The sequence below is a fragment of the Hylobates moloch genome, unplaced genomic scaffold (genome assembly GCF_009828535.3).
Source record: "Hylobates moloch isolate HMO894 unplaced genomic scaffold, HMol_V3 SCAFFOLD_10, whole genome shotgun sequence".
NCBI lineage: Eukaryota > Metazoa > Chordata > Mammalia > Primates > Hylobatidae > Hylobates > Hylobates moloch.
Window position 1 is genome coordinate 4,788,953 of NW_026652285.1, and position 15,978 is coordinate 4,804,930.

General features: G+C 48.9%; 1 protein-coding gene across 3 annotated transcripts in view; it reads right to left on the reverse strand.

The window, feature by feature from the left end:
- The window catches only part of RNF43 (ring finger protein 43), a 64,050-nt gene that overhangs the window by 5,783 nt on the left and 42,289 nt on the right, over nucleotides 1-15,978 (reverse strand). For all 3 annotated transcript variants that reach the window (XM_032162842.2, XM_058445255.1, XM_058445254.1), the window contains 6 exons: nucleotides 11,851-11,973; nucleotides 4,105-4,179; nucleotides 3,854-3,985; nucleotides 3,123-3,227; nucleotides 1,371-1,532; nucleotides 738-840 (listed from right to left, as the gene is read on the reverse strand). In XM_032162842.2, coding sequence (XP_032018733.1) covers nucleotides 738-840; nucleotides 1,371-1,532; nucleotides 3,123-3,227; nucleotides 3,854-3,985; nucleotides 4,105-4,179; nucleotides 11,851-11,973 — 700 coding nt within the window. The remainder of the gene's footprint in view (nucleotides 1-737; nucleotides 841-1,370; nucleotides 1,533-3,122; nucleotides 3,228-3,853; nucleotides 3,986-4,104; nucleotides 4,180-11,850; nucleotides 11,974-15,978) is intronic.

Below are 15,978 nucleotides of genomic sequence, written 5' to 3' on the forward strand. Positions count from 1 at the left end.
AAAAAAAAAAAAAAAAAAAAAAAAAAAAAAAAAAATTAGCCAGGCATGGTGGCAGGTGCCTGTAGTCCCAGCTACTCTGGAGGCTGAGGCAGGAGAATGGTGTGAACCCGGGAGGCGGAGCTTGCAGTGAGCCAAGATCGTGCCACTGCACTCCAGCCTGGGTGACAGAGCGAGACTCCGACTCAAAAAAAAAAAAAAATAAATAAATAATAATAATAATAAAGATATCTACATGCCAGGCACGGTGGCTCATGCCTGTAATCCCAGCACTTTGGGAGGCCAAGGTGGGCGGATCACCTGAGATCAGCAATTTCAGACCAGCCTGACCAACATGGAGAAACCCCGTCTCTACTAAAAATACAAAATTAGCCGGGCATGGCGGTGCATGCCTGTAATCTCAGCTACTCGGGAGGCTGAGGCAGGATAATCACTTGAACTTGGGAGGAGGAGGTTGCAGTGAACCGAGATCGCGCCATTGCGCTCCAGCCTGGGCAATGAGAGTGAAACTCCGTCTCAAAAAATAAAAATTAAATTTAAAAAATAAACAAATAAAGATATTTACATTCTGAATGGCCCTTCCCCTCGAGGGAGGCACTCTGGAGCAGTGTACAGCCCATATAACTATGGTGGCAGTTCTGCTTTCTCCCCAGCTTCAAGACTGCAACCCTTTCCCAAAGGGAAGCCACATTCTAGACCTGTCTGCCTACACAGAGGGGAGTCCTTGGCCCACCTCCTACCTATGATGTTGAACATGCAGAGGGGGCAAGTCCGATGCTGATGTAACCAGGGGTCCACACAGTTACGATGGAACTCATGGAGGCAGGAAATGACCCGTAGCTCCTGGAGAAAAAGAGGGGGTCCAAACCAAAGGCTTCTGTAGCCATAGGAATTGCCAGGAATCGGGACATCCCCAACTCCCTTAGGCCTCTCCTTGCTATTATCTACTTGTAAAAGACCTCAGAGTAGAGTAGGAACGGTATGAGCTTTGGTATCACATAGACCTGGATTTTGCACCTAGCTGCATGACGTTGGGCAAGTTTCTTAACAGACAGTTTTCTGCTGTAAAATGAAGATAAAAAAATGAATCTAACCCCACCCTTCATTGCCATGGGTCTAAAATGAGATAATGCATCCAAAGCACCACTGCAGCCTGGCACGTGGTACACTCTCAACAAACAATAGTGCTCTTTCACTGGAAGGTCAGAAAAGTGACCAAACTTCAGGCTGGTCCCTGATCTCTGCCTCATGCAGGATACATGGGAAACAGATGTAGCCAGGGTACCCATACCAGCCCCTAGGCCTGCCCACCCCTCCCCCAGCTTCAGTCTCGCCAGTCTGGTCATGGAGGTGAACCGCAGGACCTGCCTTACCTGCCCCTCAGAGAACTCCTCCAGACAGATGGCACACACAGGGGCTGAGCTGCAGCTGCTCCCTGAGTCTGGCCACTCACCCCGGGCCTGCCTGCTGCTGGCCTGGTACCTCCTGGTGGCCAGCTGGCTGATGGCCCAGGCTGTTCTCTGCTGAAGCGGATCCTGGGAAGAGGAATGGGGTTCAGATTGGGGCATGGGCTCCCCTTCCCTCCCTCTCTGGACCCTAGCTTGGACTCCGTTCCCAGTCACTCAGGTAGATCACATGGCCAGTTGAACATCCTTAGGAGTTCGTCTCCTTGGAGCTCATATGTGGCTCTGCCAAGCATGCCAAGCCCTCCCAGTCCACCCACCTGCTTATACCATTAGCTTTTCTTCCTTTGATGACCCATGAGAGAAACTTTTTATCCAACTGCTGCTTGACATTTCAACTTGGATATCTAATAAGCATTTCAAACTTACATGCCTCATCTTATTAACCATGGGTTCATCTCCAACCACATACCTGTCTTCCCTGTCTTCCCCATTATAGCAAATGGCAATTCCATTCTCTTAATTGCTCAGGCCAAAAATCTTGGTGCCATCCTTGAGTCCTCTCATATCCCACAATCAATCCATTACTAAATCTGTTGGACTTGCCTTCAAAATATACCCAGAACCTAACTATTGCTCACCATTTTAACTGCCACCTTCCTAATCCAAGCTACCATTACTGTCACCTGGATTCCTGCAATAGCCTCTTAGCTGGTTTCTCTGTTTCCAGCTTTGCCTCCCTGTAGTCTATCCTCATTACAACAGCAAGAATGATCATATTAAAACTTCAATCAGATCGTGACGCCCCTTCTCTCACAACACTCCAGTGGCTCCTGTTTCACCCACGGTAAAAAACAAATGGCCTCAACAGTCCAATACAACGGGGCCCCCACCAGCTACTCTGCCGTCTCACTCTGTTCCAGCCACAGCCTTCATGCTGTTCCTCAGATACACTAGACACATTTCTGCCTTAAGGCCTTTGCATTTACTGTTCTCTCTGCCTAGATCCCTTTCTCCTCAGATACCTGCACAGATCACTCCCTCTCCCATTTAGGGTCTTTGCTGCAATGCCATCTTCTCAATGTGGCCTTCCCTGGACTTGCTTGTAAAAATTAACTCTGTTAATTTTTACTGAAAATACAAAAATTAGTAGCTCCCAGCTGCTCACGAGACTGAGGCAGGAGAATTGCTTGAACCCAGGAGGCAGAGATTGCAGTGGGCCGAGATCACGCCACTGCATTCCACCCTGGGTGACAGAGCAAGACTCTGTCTCAAAAAAAAAAAAAAAAAAAAAAATTAACCCTGTTCCCTTGCATTCCCTCCCTCCCCACTTTGCTATCAGCATTATCATTTTTTCTCCGTAGTACGTATCACCATCTAAAACATTATAGATTTTACTTATTTAGTCTGTTTATTGTCTGTTTTTTCCCTCTAGAATAAAAGCTCTTTGAGGGTAGGGGTTTTTTGTCATCTTCTTCACTGTACTACCCTCAGCACCTGGAACAGTGCCCGACACATAATAGAGCTTGGTGTATTTGTTGAATGGATGAGTAATACGAGGAGAGGCTGCTGGAAGTCAACAAAGACAGATGCTGGGGTATTTTGATGTAAATAGTTTCATAGGTATAAAGGTGCCTTCCTCACGTACTCCTTCCTTCTCCCCAACCACCCACCCACACGCACACACACGTTCACCGCCGCCAAAGACCCCACACTGCTCACCGGCCTGCTGTGGCGGGGGCGGCACCGGATGCGCAGCACCGAAGCCAGGATGATCACAAAGATGGTGCCCACCACTGTCAGAAGGATCCACACATCATAATCTGGCTGGGGAGTGAGCAGAGAGGGAAAGGGTCATACTTCCAGGATGGGCTGGGTCAATTCAGGAGGAAACACAGGAGCCCGGGAGGCACATAGCTAGCTGGAGGTTCCCTTGAGTCCTCCATCTGAGGGGATGGAGAGGAATCTGCAAGAGGGATTAGGTGGGCCCTCCCTGCCCAAGGGCACTCAGAGAGGGTCTTCCAGATGTCACTAGGAGAAGTACTATCTCAAAACCCATATGCTCGGGGAAAAAAGAGAAAGGGAACCCTCTGCAAGGTGGGAGTTTCTTGCCAGTGAGCCGCTGGATGAGGTTCTTGGCCAGTAGAGAAGCCCCAATCAGGGGTCATGGATCACGGGACCAGGGTTTCATCCTGGCTCTGCTATTCCATGCCGTGAAGCCACAGAGCTGTAAAGAACTTTAGAACTCATCTGTCCTGATCTGTTCATTCTGTAGGTGAGGCCCAAAGACGGGGGAAAGCTTGCCCAGAGGCACACAGCTGATGGATGAAGTTGGACTAGAGAGTTTCCAGGATCTCTCTCAGCTCCAGGAGTCTAAGGGCTTTTGGTGGGAGTTGCCACAGGACAAAGTAGGTGTAAGTGCAGGGCAAGGTCTGGAGGTCTAGTGTGCTTACCCAGGCCGGGGGCTCCTTCAGCTCGATCCTCACATGGGCCTTTTGGTTCTTGTACACAAACTCCATCAGCTTCTCAGCGTCATTACCCCAGATCAACACCACTGGCCAGGTCAGCCCCAGCGGCTGCTGCAGCTACAGGGGGAAAGTGCCCACAGGGCTGCTGTGACTTCTCCCTGCCCTTCCCTCTCCCCTGAGACCTTTATCTTCCTCCATCCAGCCCCCTCCTTGAACACGCAAATGTCCCTGGGTACCTGCTCAGCAGCAGCTCGATCCTCAGTGATGTCAAAGAGGACAGCACTGGCTCCTCGCTCACCCGCCATCCGAGCCTGCAGAGGCACACAGTAGAGGTTGGGCTAAGGTCAGGGAAGGACAGAGCCCACCCACGGGCTAGCCTCACCCCTCACACATCTATCCCTTCCTAGGATTATGCCCACAGCACACCTCTGCACACTCACATCTACCTATGCAAGGGGTCCCTGGGTCTAAGATCTCCTCTTCTGCCTCCTGAGCTCACTCAGGTCCCCAATGCCTTCAAGGGATAATATCTAGCTTTTCCTTTTGTAATGGAACAAATCCTTAAGGGGGGTTTACAGGGTGCCAGGTGGTGGACCTGGCTCTAGGATGAAAGACAAATAAGACACAGCGCCTGCCCTCAGGGTACAATCAGCCTGCCTTCACTAAGAGGTATGAGCACGAAGAGCAGGAGTGACCTGCACCCCTTCGAAGGAGAAGAGAGAGAAAGAAGGGGACAGCAGAGAAGTACAGCTCTCCTTCAGAGGGAACTGGGCTTTCCAGGGCCCAGCCCTGCCTGCAGGGCATCTCCCCAGCTCAGGCAAAGGTCTAAGAGCCTGGGACGCTACTCTCACCCAAGGCCACCATCACAAAGCCCCAGTCTCAGCTCATCTCATGGGCTCCCTCTCCTTGCCACACTCTACTTTGCCAAGTCTTTCTCTGGCTCCAATTCAAGGACTTAGAGGAGTCTTTGTCCAGTGGTTTATCCTTTTGTCCTCTCCCTTAGGGTGGCATTAGAGACAAAAGTGGGGAGGGACTCAAGGGGCTAGTCCCATATGGTAAGTGTGCACACGTGCATGTTCACCAAGGGCTCCAAGAGCCAGCTTGAGGAAGCAGAATCTAGCCAACCAGGGAGAACAGAGAGCAGTGCCAGAAAGAGAACAAAAAGCAGGAATCCAGGGGGTGTGTGTAGGGAGGGGAGTAAGGAAAGGGAGATAAGAGCTAAAGGTGGGGGGAGGGGGGAGGCACAACAGCAAACAACTAACAGGCACTGTGAGGAGCTACTCCTGGCCTTGGCCTGGGGCCTCCCGGCCTAGCACAGCCACCCTCCAGCCTTCCTCCCTAGGGCAAAGGTTCATCTTCTAATGGCATCAGGCTGTGATTTTACATCCCTGGGCACCGCCGCCCCCGCCCCCCGCCCCCCCCCATCCCCAAAGTCTCTGGGGTCTTCCCACAGGCATTGAAGGAGTTAACCCTCCTGCAAGTAGTGGTGGCAGCAAGAAGAGCCAGCACTGGGACTTACTCACAGGCTCAGCACTTTGATCTCTGCCTGTCTTCCCAGGGAGAGCCTGTCAGGGCAGGTCTCCTGCCAGGCAGGCTGGGAGCAGCTCCTTTCCTTGCTCCAGCTCCCTGCTCTCCACTCCCCAGACAGCGGCAGGGCCCAGGGGGCCACTCAGAGCCCACTGCCTGCAGGCAGAGGAGACACTCAAGTGGGGCCACATTTTGGTCAGGAAGGTAACTTTCCTTCCTCCCCCAGGAGCTAGGCCAAGCCTAGGGCCCAGGCTTACCAGGCTAATTGACTGGAAATTCACAGGACCAGTCAATTCCAGAATGGAAGTGCTGAAGGAGTTGAGAGGTTCATGGCTTCCATCTTGCCTACTCACTTCCTCCCAGGAAGTCCACCCCATCTAAGCTACTCCAGGCAGGTAGAGACTTTTCAATCTTCAGAACCCTCCTAACAAGGATATGGGAGAAGTACCAGGGGAAAAGGAATCCCTGGTAGGGAACCCTACTGGTGATCTCCTATTCCAGGGATTTGGTCAAGGGACAGGAGAGGTCACCCCAGTAGTCACAGAACTGGGACTCCCAGGCCTCAGTTTTCACATCCCTAGAACAAGACCCTGGACCCACCCTGGCCTGGAAGAGCATGAGGAAGGGCAAAGACTTTCTTCTTTGGAGATTTTGTTATTTCCCCTCCCCTCTCTCTTTGAAGAATTGGGGTAGGAACAGTGGAAGGCAATTACTGTGACATTCAAACACTCCAGCCCATTACGGCCCATAATTACAAAGTTGTAAAAGTGATCAAAGAGCCCAGAGCACTGGCCAACAGGGGAAAACAAACAGGACTTTCAGGCAGTGAGTCCCTGTGTCCAGAATTCTAGGAATAAAAAGCAAGATTTGGGGACAGATAGCAGTCCAATCTAGGGCTATCTATGCCTCCTGTCCACCTGCCCCCAAGAAAGTAAGTGGAGGCAAAAAGGAAAAAAGTACTTCTTTGAGGACTGGAATTTGGAAAGCAGAGAGAGGATAGGCAGGCCCTCAGGACAGGAAGACAGTTTTAGAAAGAATCCAGAGAGTTCTTTGGAAGCTTCAGAGTTGGCCAGCCCTAGGGGTAGCAGGCAAGGCTGCCACAGCCTCTAGCGACAGGAGCCATTACAGAGAGAGCAATGGGAGTGAGTTGCAAGTCTGCCTCTTACTTGCAGGACTCACTGGTCAGCTGCTGCATTTCTCTGGGCCTTAGATTTTCTTCTCCAGACAAGAGTCCCTGTATATCTTCTGCTCGTCAAAAATGAAGCACCTACCGTGCCCAGGGCACCAAGCCACGGAAGGCCAGGCCCTCCAAAACAGCTCATAATATAGTTGTGGAGACAAGGCACATACATAAAGCTATAACGCTGATAATATTCTAGAGCACAAAGGAATAGAAACAGAAGTTTCCAGACCTTTTTTCACTCCAGAAGGCTCTCCTCTCTACTATCCCCTCCACCAACACACATACACACAATCTGGCACAAATGTTCAATATACAAAGCAGATAAAAGTGAGGCTGCTTACTTTGAGGTAGGGGTGGGGACAGGAAGGACCTTTGGCCTCTCCCCTCCACCCACCACGTGCCTCCCTGAAACCTAGACTTAGCAGAAGATGGTGTTGAAAGCATGCACAGACACCCTACCCGCTGGAGGCATGCCCCCAGGGAGGGATTTCTGCTCCTACTAGGCTGGCTGGGCCTGGGCTGGTCAGGATAGGTTCAGTAGCAAAGGTGGGATTCCTTTGGGCTTGAAAGTTAAGGGTGAAAGGAAGGAGAAGGAATATAACCTTTATTGAGATCCAGTGCCCAGATTGCCTAGGGTTGAACCCTGGCTCTGATACCAACTATTAGCTGTGAGACTTGGGACAAGTCACTTCACTACTCTGTGTCTGTTGTTTTGGTTTTTTTTTTCCTGTAAACTGGGATAATAACAGGACCTAGTCCATAGGGTTGTTATGAGGACTACATAAACGAATCCACACAAAGCATTTATAATAGTGCCTGGCACGTGGTGTTGCTTAAGCATTAGTTATTATTATATCAACTATTATAATAATAATAATTATTATTATTTTTTTTGAGACGGAGTCTCACCCTGTTGCCCAGGCTGGAGTGCAGGGGTGCAATCTCAGCTCACTGCAGTCTCCGCCTCCTGGGTTCAAGAGATTCTCCTGCCTCAGCCTCCTGAGTAGCTGGGATTACAGGCATACGCCACAAGGCCCGGCTAAATTTTTTTTTTTTTTTTTTTTTTGAGAGGGAGTCTCGCTCTGTCACCAGGCTAGACTGCAGTAGCGTGTGGTGTGATCTCGGCTCACTGCAACTTCCGCCTCCTGGGTTCAAGCAATTCTCCTGTCTCAGCCTCCCGAGTAGCTGGGACTACAGGCGCACACCACCACGCCTGGCTAATTTTTGTATTTTTAGTAGAGATGAGGTTTCACCATGTTGGCCAGACTGGTCTCAAACTCCTGACCTCGTGATCCACCCACCTTGGCCTCCGAAAGTGCTGGGATGACAGGTGTGAGTCACCACACCTGGCCCTTATATCGACTATTATTAATACTACGTGTTTCCCACATGTGATTTCATTTACTCCTCACAACTCTATAAGATAGTCATCAGCCCCACTTTTGAGTTGGGAAACTGAGGCTCAGAGGAACTAAATAATTTGCCCAGGGTCACCAACTGAGAAGCGGTGGAGGCAGAATTTGCACCCAGGACCTCAGCCTTCAGACTGCCTGTTCTTTACTACCAGGTAGTGGCCTCCACGGTAAGAGAGACAGGGCTTGCACCCATCTGCTTTTCTCCAGATCCAGCTCCTTCTAGCAGGCAAAAGGCCAGTGCACTAGTTCAGGCATGAGGTGATAAGGCTCCAGCTCATCACCAGGATGGCTGTGGAGCTGCTAATAAAGAAACAGAAACCAATCTGGGTGACTGGACAGAGGGTGGAGGGGGTAGTGGAGTGGTGACAAGAATGGAAGCCTCCAGAAGACTTATGGTGAGGGTTTCAGAAAAGAATAAGCGAGATAACAAATGGAAGGAAAAATATCCCCAACCTTGTTAACTACAAAAGCACGGAATGATGATGCCAATGATGATGATAGTAATGATAATTGCAATCATTTATTGAGTGGTTACCATGTACGTGGCACGGGGCTAAAGGCTTCCATCTGTACTGTCTCATTAAATCCTCCTAACTACTTTCAAGTCCAATTATTATTCCCCTTTTACAGATGAGGAAATAGAGGCTTAGAGGGGTGAGCTTAAAAAGTCCAGGTCACACTGAGGGGCAGTGGAGGAGCCAGGCTCCAAGCCCAGGGCTATCTGACTTGAGAGCCCCAGCTCTGTCATTGGTGACAACACCATTGACACCAATAGGAAAAGCCAAACTAGAGCTGCCAAACTAGAGTCAGTGGTTTCCAAACTCTCCCTCCCCTAAGACTCCATCTTTCCTTTAGACCTCTCATGAGTCACATTTTAAGAAAAACAGATGTTCGGCTGGGCCCAGTGGCTCATGCCTGTAATCCCAGCACTTTGGGAGGCCGAGGCAGGCAGAACTCTGGAGGTCAGGAGTTTGAGATCAGCCTGGCCAACATGGTGAAACCCCATCTCTACTAAAAATACAAAAATTAGGCTGGGCGCGGTGGCTCATGCCTGTAATCCCAGCACTTTGGGAGGCCAAGGCGGGTGGATCACGAGGTCAGGAGTTCAAGACCAGCCTGGCCAAGATGGTGAAACCCCCGTCTCTGCTAAAAATAAAAAAATTAGCTGGGCGTGGTGGCGGGCACCTGTAATCCCAGCTACTTGGGAGGTTGAGGTAGAGAATTGCTTGAACCCTGGAGGCGGAGGTTGCAATGAGCCGAGACCGCGCCACTGCACTCCAGCCTGGGCGACAGAGCAAGACTCCATCTCAAAAAAAAAAAAAAAAAAAAAATTAGCTGGGCATGGTGGCGCACAACTGAAATCCCAGCTACTCAGGAGGCTGAGGCAGGAGAATCACTTGAACCTGGGAGGCAGAGGTTGCAGTGAGCCGAGATGGAGCCACTGCACTCCAGCCTGGGCAACAGAGCAAGATTCTGTCTCAAAAAAAGAAAAACAGATGTTCTACCAAACTAACTACATTTATTACTTACAATTTATTTTCTTATGAGATAACTTGTATTAACATGCTGAACTAATAGAATTCCAACCAAAACAAAACCAAGTACTTGAGGTAAGCCTGTGGAACCTCTGATATATTGGAGGTAGCTCAGAGACTCATAAGAGTCACAGGCAAAGGTCTAGAGGTCCTGTGAGGTAGCAGGCCAGGGTGCAGCAGGCGAAAGAGAAGGCCCACAGCTGTGGTAAGCGGGGCAGCCCCAGGCCAGCTCCCATCAATAGCAGCAAAGCTTCTCGGAATCCTTCTTCCCCATCTCTCTCTCTCTCTCTCTCACTCTCATACACACACACATACTCACTATGTAATGCAGTACAGGCACTGGGAACTTGTTTACCAAATGAATAAATGAATGACATTTGCCCATATTTTTTAAGGAAAGAGAAACGAAACATCCAGAAGTAGGGCAGCAGCTGCAGCCTAACAACTCTGCTGCCATGAAGGCTCATAGCCTTGCAGAGATGCCACACTCCCCAGCTCCTCCAAGTGCATCCTGACCCCGTGCTTCCCACCACCTCTGGAGTCGCCTTCCTTGTCAGCACGGCCAGGCCAGGTGAATATCTTCACCCACATTCAGAATCCTGCCCACATCCCTGCCTGCCATGGGATGAGGTAAGAACCCAGGCTGTTTCCTTGCCCCCAGGAGAATGAGGATATCCACAAGGGATCTGGGCCTGAGACAGCAAGCTAGCATAAAGGCCGGGAGTGTCACTCTCCTCTCTCACCACCCTTGGGGGCATACTCGCGTGTGCCACACAAAATCTAACTACACTCCACACATATGTTCAGTTTTCCAGCTAGAAGGGAGGCCACAGATAGATTAAGCCTAGTTTTGAGAAACAGACAGGGTTGGATTCAAAGCTCAGCTCCACCCCTTCCTAATTGTGTCATCCAGCAAGTTACTTGACTTTTCTGATCTTCACTTGTCTCATATGTCAAATGGAGAACAATAATGCCTACCTTTCCTGATTGTCCTGAAAAGTGAATAAGATCATACATACAAAGAATCTGTCCCATGTCCACATGGCACATTGTAAGCACATAGAAAACAGTAACTGCTGGCTGGGCGCGGTGGCTCACGCTTGTAATCCCAGCACTTTGGGAGGCCGAGGCGGATCACGAGGTCAGGAGATCGAGACCACGGTGAAACCCCGGCTCTACTAAAAATACAAAAAAATTAGCCGGGCGTGGTGGCGCACTCCAGCCTGGGTGACAGAGCGAGACTCCGTCTCAAAAAAAAAAAAAAAAAAAAAAAGAAAACAGTAACTGCTATTGTTAGTTAAAGCAGCAGTCACAGGCAAAGGTCTAAAGGTCCTGTGAGGTAGCAGGCCAGGGTGGAGCATAGCAAAAGAGAAGGCCCACAGCTGTGGAAAGGGGCAGCCGCAGCCCAGCTCCCACCAACCATGGCCTGCAGCAATGTGCTTTACAGCTTTCTTCCAAAGAAGCTGAAAATCTGAGGTTTTTTGTTTTTTTTTTATTTGAGACAAAGTCCCGCTCTGTCACCCAGGCTGGAGTGCAGGGGCGCGATCTCAGCTCACTGCAAGCTCCGCTTCCCAGGTTCACGCCATTCTCCTGCCTCAGCCTCCTGAGTAGCTGGGATTACAGGCATGTGCCACCACGCCTGGCTAATTTTTTGTATGTTTAGTAGGGACGGGGTTTCACTGTGTTAGCCAGGATGGTCTCAATCTCCTGACCTCGTGATCCACCCACCTTGGCCTCCCAAAGTGCTGGGATTATAGGCGTGAGCCACCACGCCTAGTGAAAATCTGAGCTTTTATATAAACATTTTTAATTTTTAAATGTGGCAATTAATTTACACATTGAAAAGTCGCTGTGAGGGTTAAACACAACGTGTCTGCAAGCCAAACCCAGCTCATGGGCCACCAGTTTGCAGCCTCAGGGGAAAAGTGTAAACTTTTTAAGGGTGGGGCAATGGTTTCTATTTCTGCTGTTCTTGCACAGTGCTCAGTGTATATTTCTAAAAGATGGAAATCCCTTCAATTGACCCCTTCTTTGCTCTGGTGCAGAGCAGGGGAAGGGACTCAGGAACTCCCAAGTGATGGGAAGGAGGTGGGATGGGAAGCATGCTGGGATGAAGGTCAAAAAGTCCTGCTAGTGCTAGCCAGAGGAGAAAGAAGAGAGGTGTGAATTTCCACTTCTCTCAGACCAGTCATGGGTTACGGAAATCCAAGGGAATCAGGTACATCACTCTTAGGAAACATGGGGACAAGAGGGCACAGGGTCTTCTCACAGCCCAGAGCTGGGTGAAGTTCCGGGTATGTGTAGGGTGAAGTGTGAGTCTACCTTGCTGGCCAGTGACAGGCAGGGGCGGGGGGCCCGTCGAGGACTCTCCAGCTTGACAATGCTGATGAATCCAGGCTCCAGATTGTCGTCATCACTGGCATTGCACAGGTACAGGGGGTGGGACTGCAGAGAGAGACAGACTTGGGTTAGGTAGGCTTTAGGCAGCAGGAGTGAGCTGTGAGAGCCATATACCTCTCCATTATTCTAGGGAGGTACCAGGCAGGTCTCTTGGTGCCGTAAAAGAGTAGGCGTTATGATTAGATTGCCTCATAGTAAGCTAGTGACCACTGTTTGTCACTTCAGAGATGCTGGGGCCAAGGACACAGGCAGTGGAGGCAGATAGGAGGGAGAGGGTGTCCCAGAGGGGACCTAAATGAAGAGCTTGCTGCAAAGCAACTCTAACAACCTTCACCTCCAACAATCCTACTACTCTAAACTGGCCAGATGCAGATGGCTCTTCTCCTGGCCCCAGCCTCTCTACCTCTTGATCCTTCTACCTGCTCCCCAAGCCCCAGGCTAAGAGAATATCCATGTGTGCCTGCATCGGTGCTTTCAGAATCCCCATGGGCAGTGCTGGGTGCTGCTGGTGCCTCCCGCCTCCTCAGGCTCTCTTCATCAAAGGGATGAGACCACCTCTTCTCATTCATGGCGATTTGTACACCCATTCGAATCTAATTTTCCCTAAACAAAATGTCAGAGTGCAATGAGAACAAAGTATGACTTATTTGGCCCTGAATAATCCTATGGGCCAGGGACTCCTATATAGTAGAAACCCCACATATCCTGGCAAGAAAGAGATTTCTTATTAGAGAGCTGCCCACACTTCCCCTCTACTACTGTTGAAGTCTGAAGGACTTCCAGAAAGAACCATCAGAGGAACCACAGAGAATCTTGAATTTATAAAGATGTTTATGAAGATAATGTCAATGATGGATTTAAAAGCACACTTTCTGAAAGATCTTTCAGGCTATTTCCTCTCACTGTGTCACTGCGGTCCCTTGAACATGATAGGTTCTCAATAACTATGTACTACCTTGCTTTAAATAAAAAATCTCTGGGCAGGGGGTGTTGAGATAGGAAGGAGTTCCATTCTTGCTCCCAGAGTTTAAGGCCTACTAGTCTGGTAGTGAGCAAGGCTTAGTGTGGGAGAAAGGTTATAATGTGCCCCTGCCCCAAGAAAAAGGCTGGGCCATGAGGGTGGAGTTCTTCTCACGTAAGTGAAGCTGTAGCCCTGTCTCAACAAGCTGCATTAGTCTCTCCGTCTGTCCATGCATCTATTCATTTCTTTGTTCTGCCAACACGGAAGGCCCCCTTGGTGTCAGGCTCTGTCCAATGCAGTGAGGAGCTAATGATGAGTAAGAGAGGCTCCTTGCCTTAAAGCAGCTCAAAAGACAAGCATGCAAACACACTGTGATGTTACAATGCAAGGGCCTATGGGAGGGCACAAAGAGGGGCAGCTAACAATACATATGGGAAGCAGAGCAGTTTTCACAAGAGGTGACTGGAGAGCTACGTTGAAGGCTAAGTAGGTATGTGTTCACCTCAGGGACCAATGAAAGGGAGCGGGGTTGGGGAGCCACATTCCTAGCAGAGGAAGCCACTGCAGCAAGGAACGGAGGCCCTGCACGAGGCTGAGGTAGACTGTGGGCAGTGAGGTCTGGCACGAAAGGGAAGGCAGGACATGAGGCTGAAAGGATCTGCAAGAGTCAGGCCACAGAGCTGGGACCACAGATTTGCACTGGAGACCAATCTCTCTGAAGACTGTGGAGGAGACTCTGGTGTGGTGGGGAATCTGAAGGCAGCTGCTCCACCAGAGCAGAAGATGGAGGCCTTCCCTGAGGAAGGACAAATCGCAGCCACAGAAGGTTCTGCTCTGCTTGCTCTTCGACCCTCCCCACACGGTCCAGCCTTCTCCTGATGACTCCAAAATGCCACTCACTGACAAGAGGGTCGCCTGGGAGAGGAAAGTCACTTTGGAGAAGTTTCTACAGTGTGTCTGCAGAAATTTAAGCAGCACTCTTCCCCAGGTTTGAACAGGGAACCAGCATCTACAGCTCAGTGCTACATTGTAGGACACCTCTGACAAGGTGGAAGGGAAAAAAACCTGGTGTGAGTCACCAAACTTGCCCGGTTCTGAATTAACAACTATGGAAGAAGGAATGGAAGGAAATTAACCATCAATAAAGGCCTCTCTTGTGTGCCAGAGCTTTTAGACATTATTTCACTATAAGGTAGGTGTTATAGCCATTTTCAAAAACAATTATTTAATTTTTATGAGCACATAGTAGGTGTATATATTTATGGGATACATGATATGTTTTGATACAGGCATGCAATGTGTAATAATCACATCATGGAGAATGGAATATCCATCTCCTCAAGCATTAATCCTTTGTATTACAAACAATTCAATTATACTCTTTTAGTTATTTTTAAATGTACGATAAAATTATTGTTGACTATAGTCACACATTGTACTATCAAATCCTAGGCCTTATTCATTCATTGTAACTTTTTTTTTTAAACCCGTTAACCATCTCCATCTCCCCACTACCCCTATCATAGCCACTTAAAGAACTGAAGCTTGAGGCTGAGAGAAATCAAGGTCACACAAGATTTGAACTCAACTCTGCCTGACTCCATTGTCGGAGCCATGGAGCTCCAAATGAACCCTCCATCCATCAGCCCTCCATCCATCTCCATGCTAATGATAGTCAGGATAAGGACAGTACAGTTTATATTTATTGGGTAAATACTGTGGGCCAGTGATTGTTCTATGCACTTTTTCATATTAACTCTTTTCATCCTCATAACAACACTATCAGGTAAAGATTGTTATTGTCCCCATTTTAAAGATGAGGAAACTGAAGCACTAAAAGGTTAAATAACATGCCCAAGATTACACAGCTAGTAAGTGGTAGAGATTAGAAAAAAAATGGAAAGTAGTAGTAGGATAAGGTTAAAAAAATATTTAAGAACAATTTACATTTTATTTTGAAAACATACCTTCCCCAAACTCATTTACTAAGAAAATTTATCTTACTAAAGCATAAGGGCCCAAATACAAGTCCCTAAAATGTTGGTGATGACCCACGGGATTCTTAGACCCTCTTCTCTTTTCACTCTTCTTTTTTTCTTTTTTTTTGAGACAGAGTCTCGCTGTGTCGCCCAGGCTGGAGTGCAGTGGCGCAATCTCAGCTCGCTGCAACCTCCACCTCCTGGGTTCAAGTGATTCTCCTGTCTCAGCTTCCCAAGTAGCTGGGACTACAGGCGCCCGCCACCATGTCTCGCTAATTTTTGTATTTTTAGTAGAGATGGGGTTTCACTATGTTGGCCAGGTTGGTCTTGAACTCCTGACCTCATGATCTGCCCGCCTCGGCCTCCTACAGTGCTGGGATTACAGGCATGAGCCACCACATCTGGCCCCCTCTTTTCAATCTTGATGCCTTCTCTGGGTGACCGCAGCCAATCCCATGGCTACGGTGCCCACACAGAGGTCAGTGATTACATATGTACAGTTTCGTCTTCTCTTGAGCTCCAGACCCTTATGTCTAACAGTCCCCTGACGTTTCTACCTTAATAATCTTAAATAGAACACCTCAAACTCGGCATGTTCAAGACTGAACTCATTCTATCCCCAAAACTGCTCCTCCAGTGTTTGCTGTCTCTGGGATTGGAACCACCATCCATCTATTACCCAAGTGAGATGTTGTCCTCCTAGCCTCCATCTCCTTCACTCCCACTCCAACCACCAACATCCAATCAACCACCAAATTCTAACAATTCTACCTCCTAAATATTTGTCTTATTTTATTCTTTCTTCCATTCTCACTATCACTATTCTAATACAGGCCACCATCACTGTCAACCCTATTTACCGACATAACCTACTCCCTAGGGTCACTTCATCCCATTCGTTCTCTATATTGCAGCCAAAGTGATCTAAAATGCTAACTTGAGCATGTTACTCTTCCACTTGCAGCTCTTACAAGGCTCCTCATAGCTCCTGAAATAAAGTCTGTACTCTTAAACATAGCTTAAAAGGCTCCGCCTGGTCTGGGCCCTGCCTCATGGCTTAACATTCCCTTCCTATATCTCTTCCCACCTTGCGACCTATGTTCCAGAAAT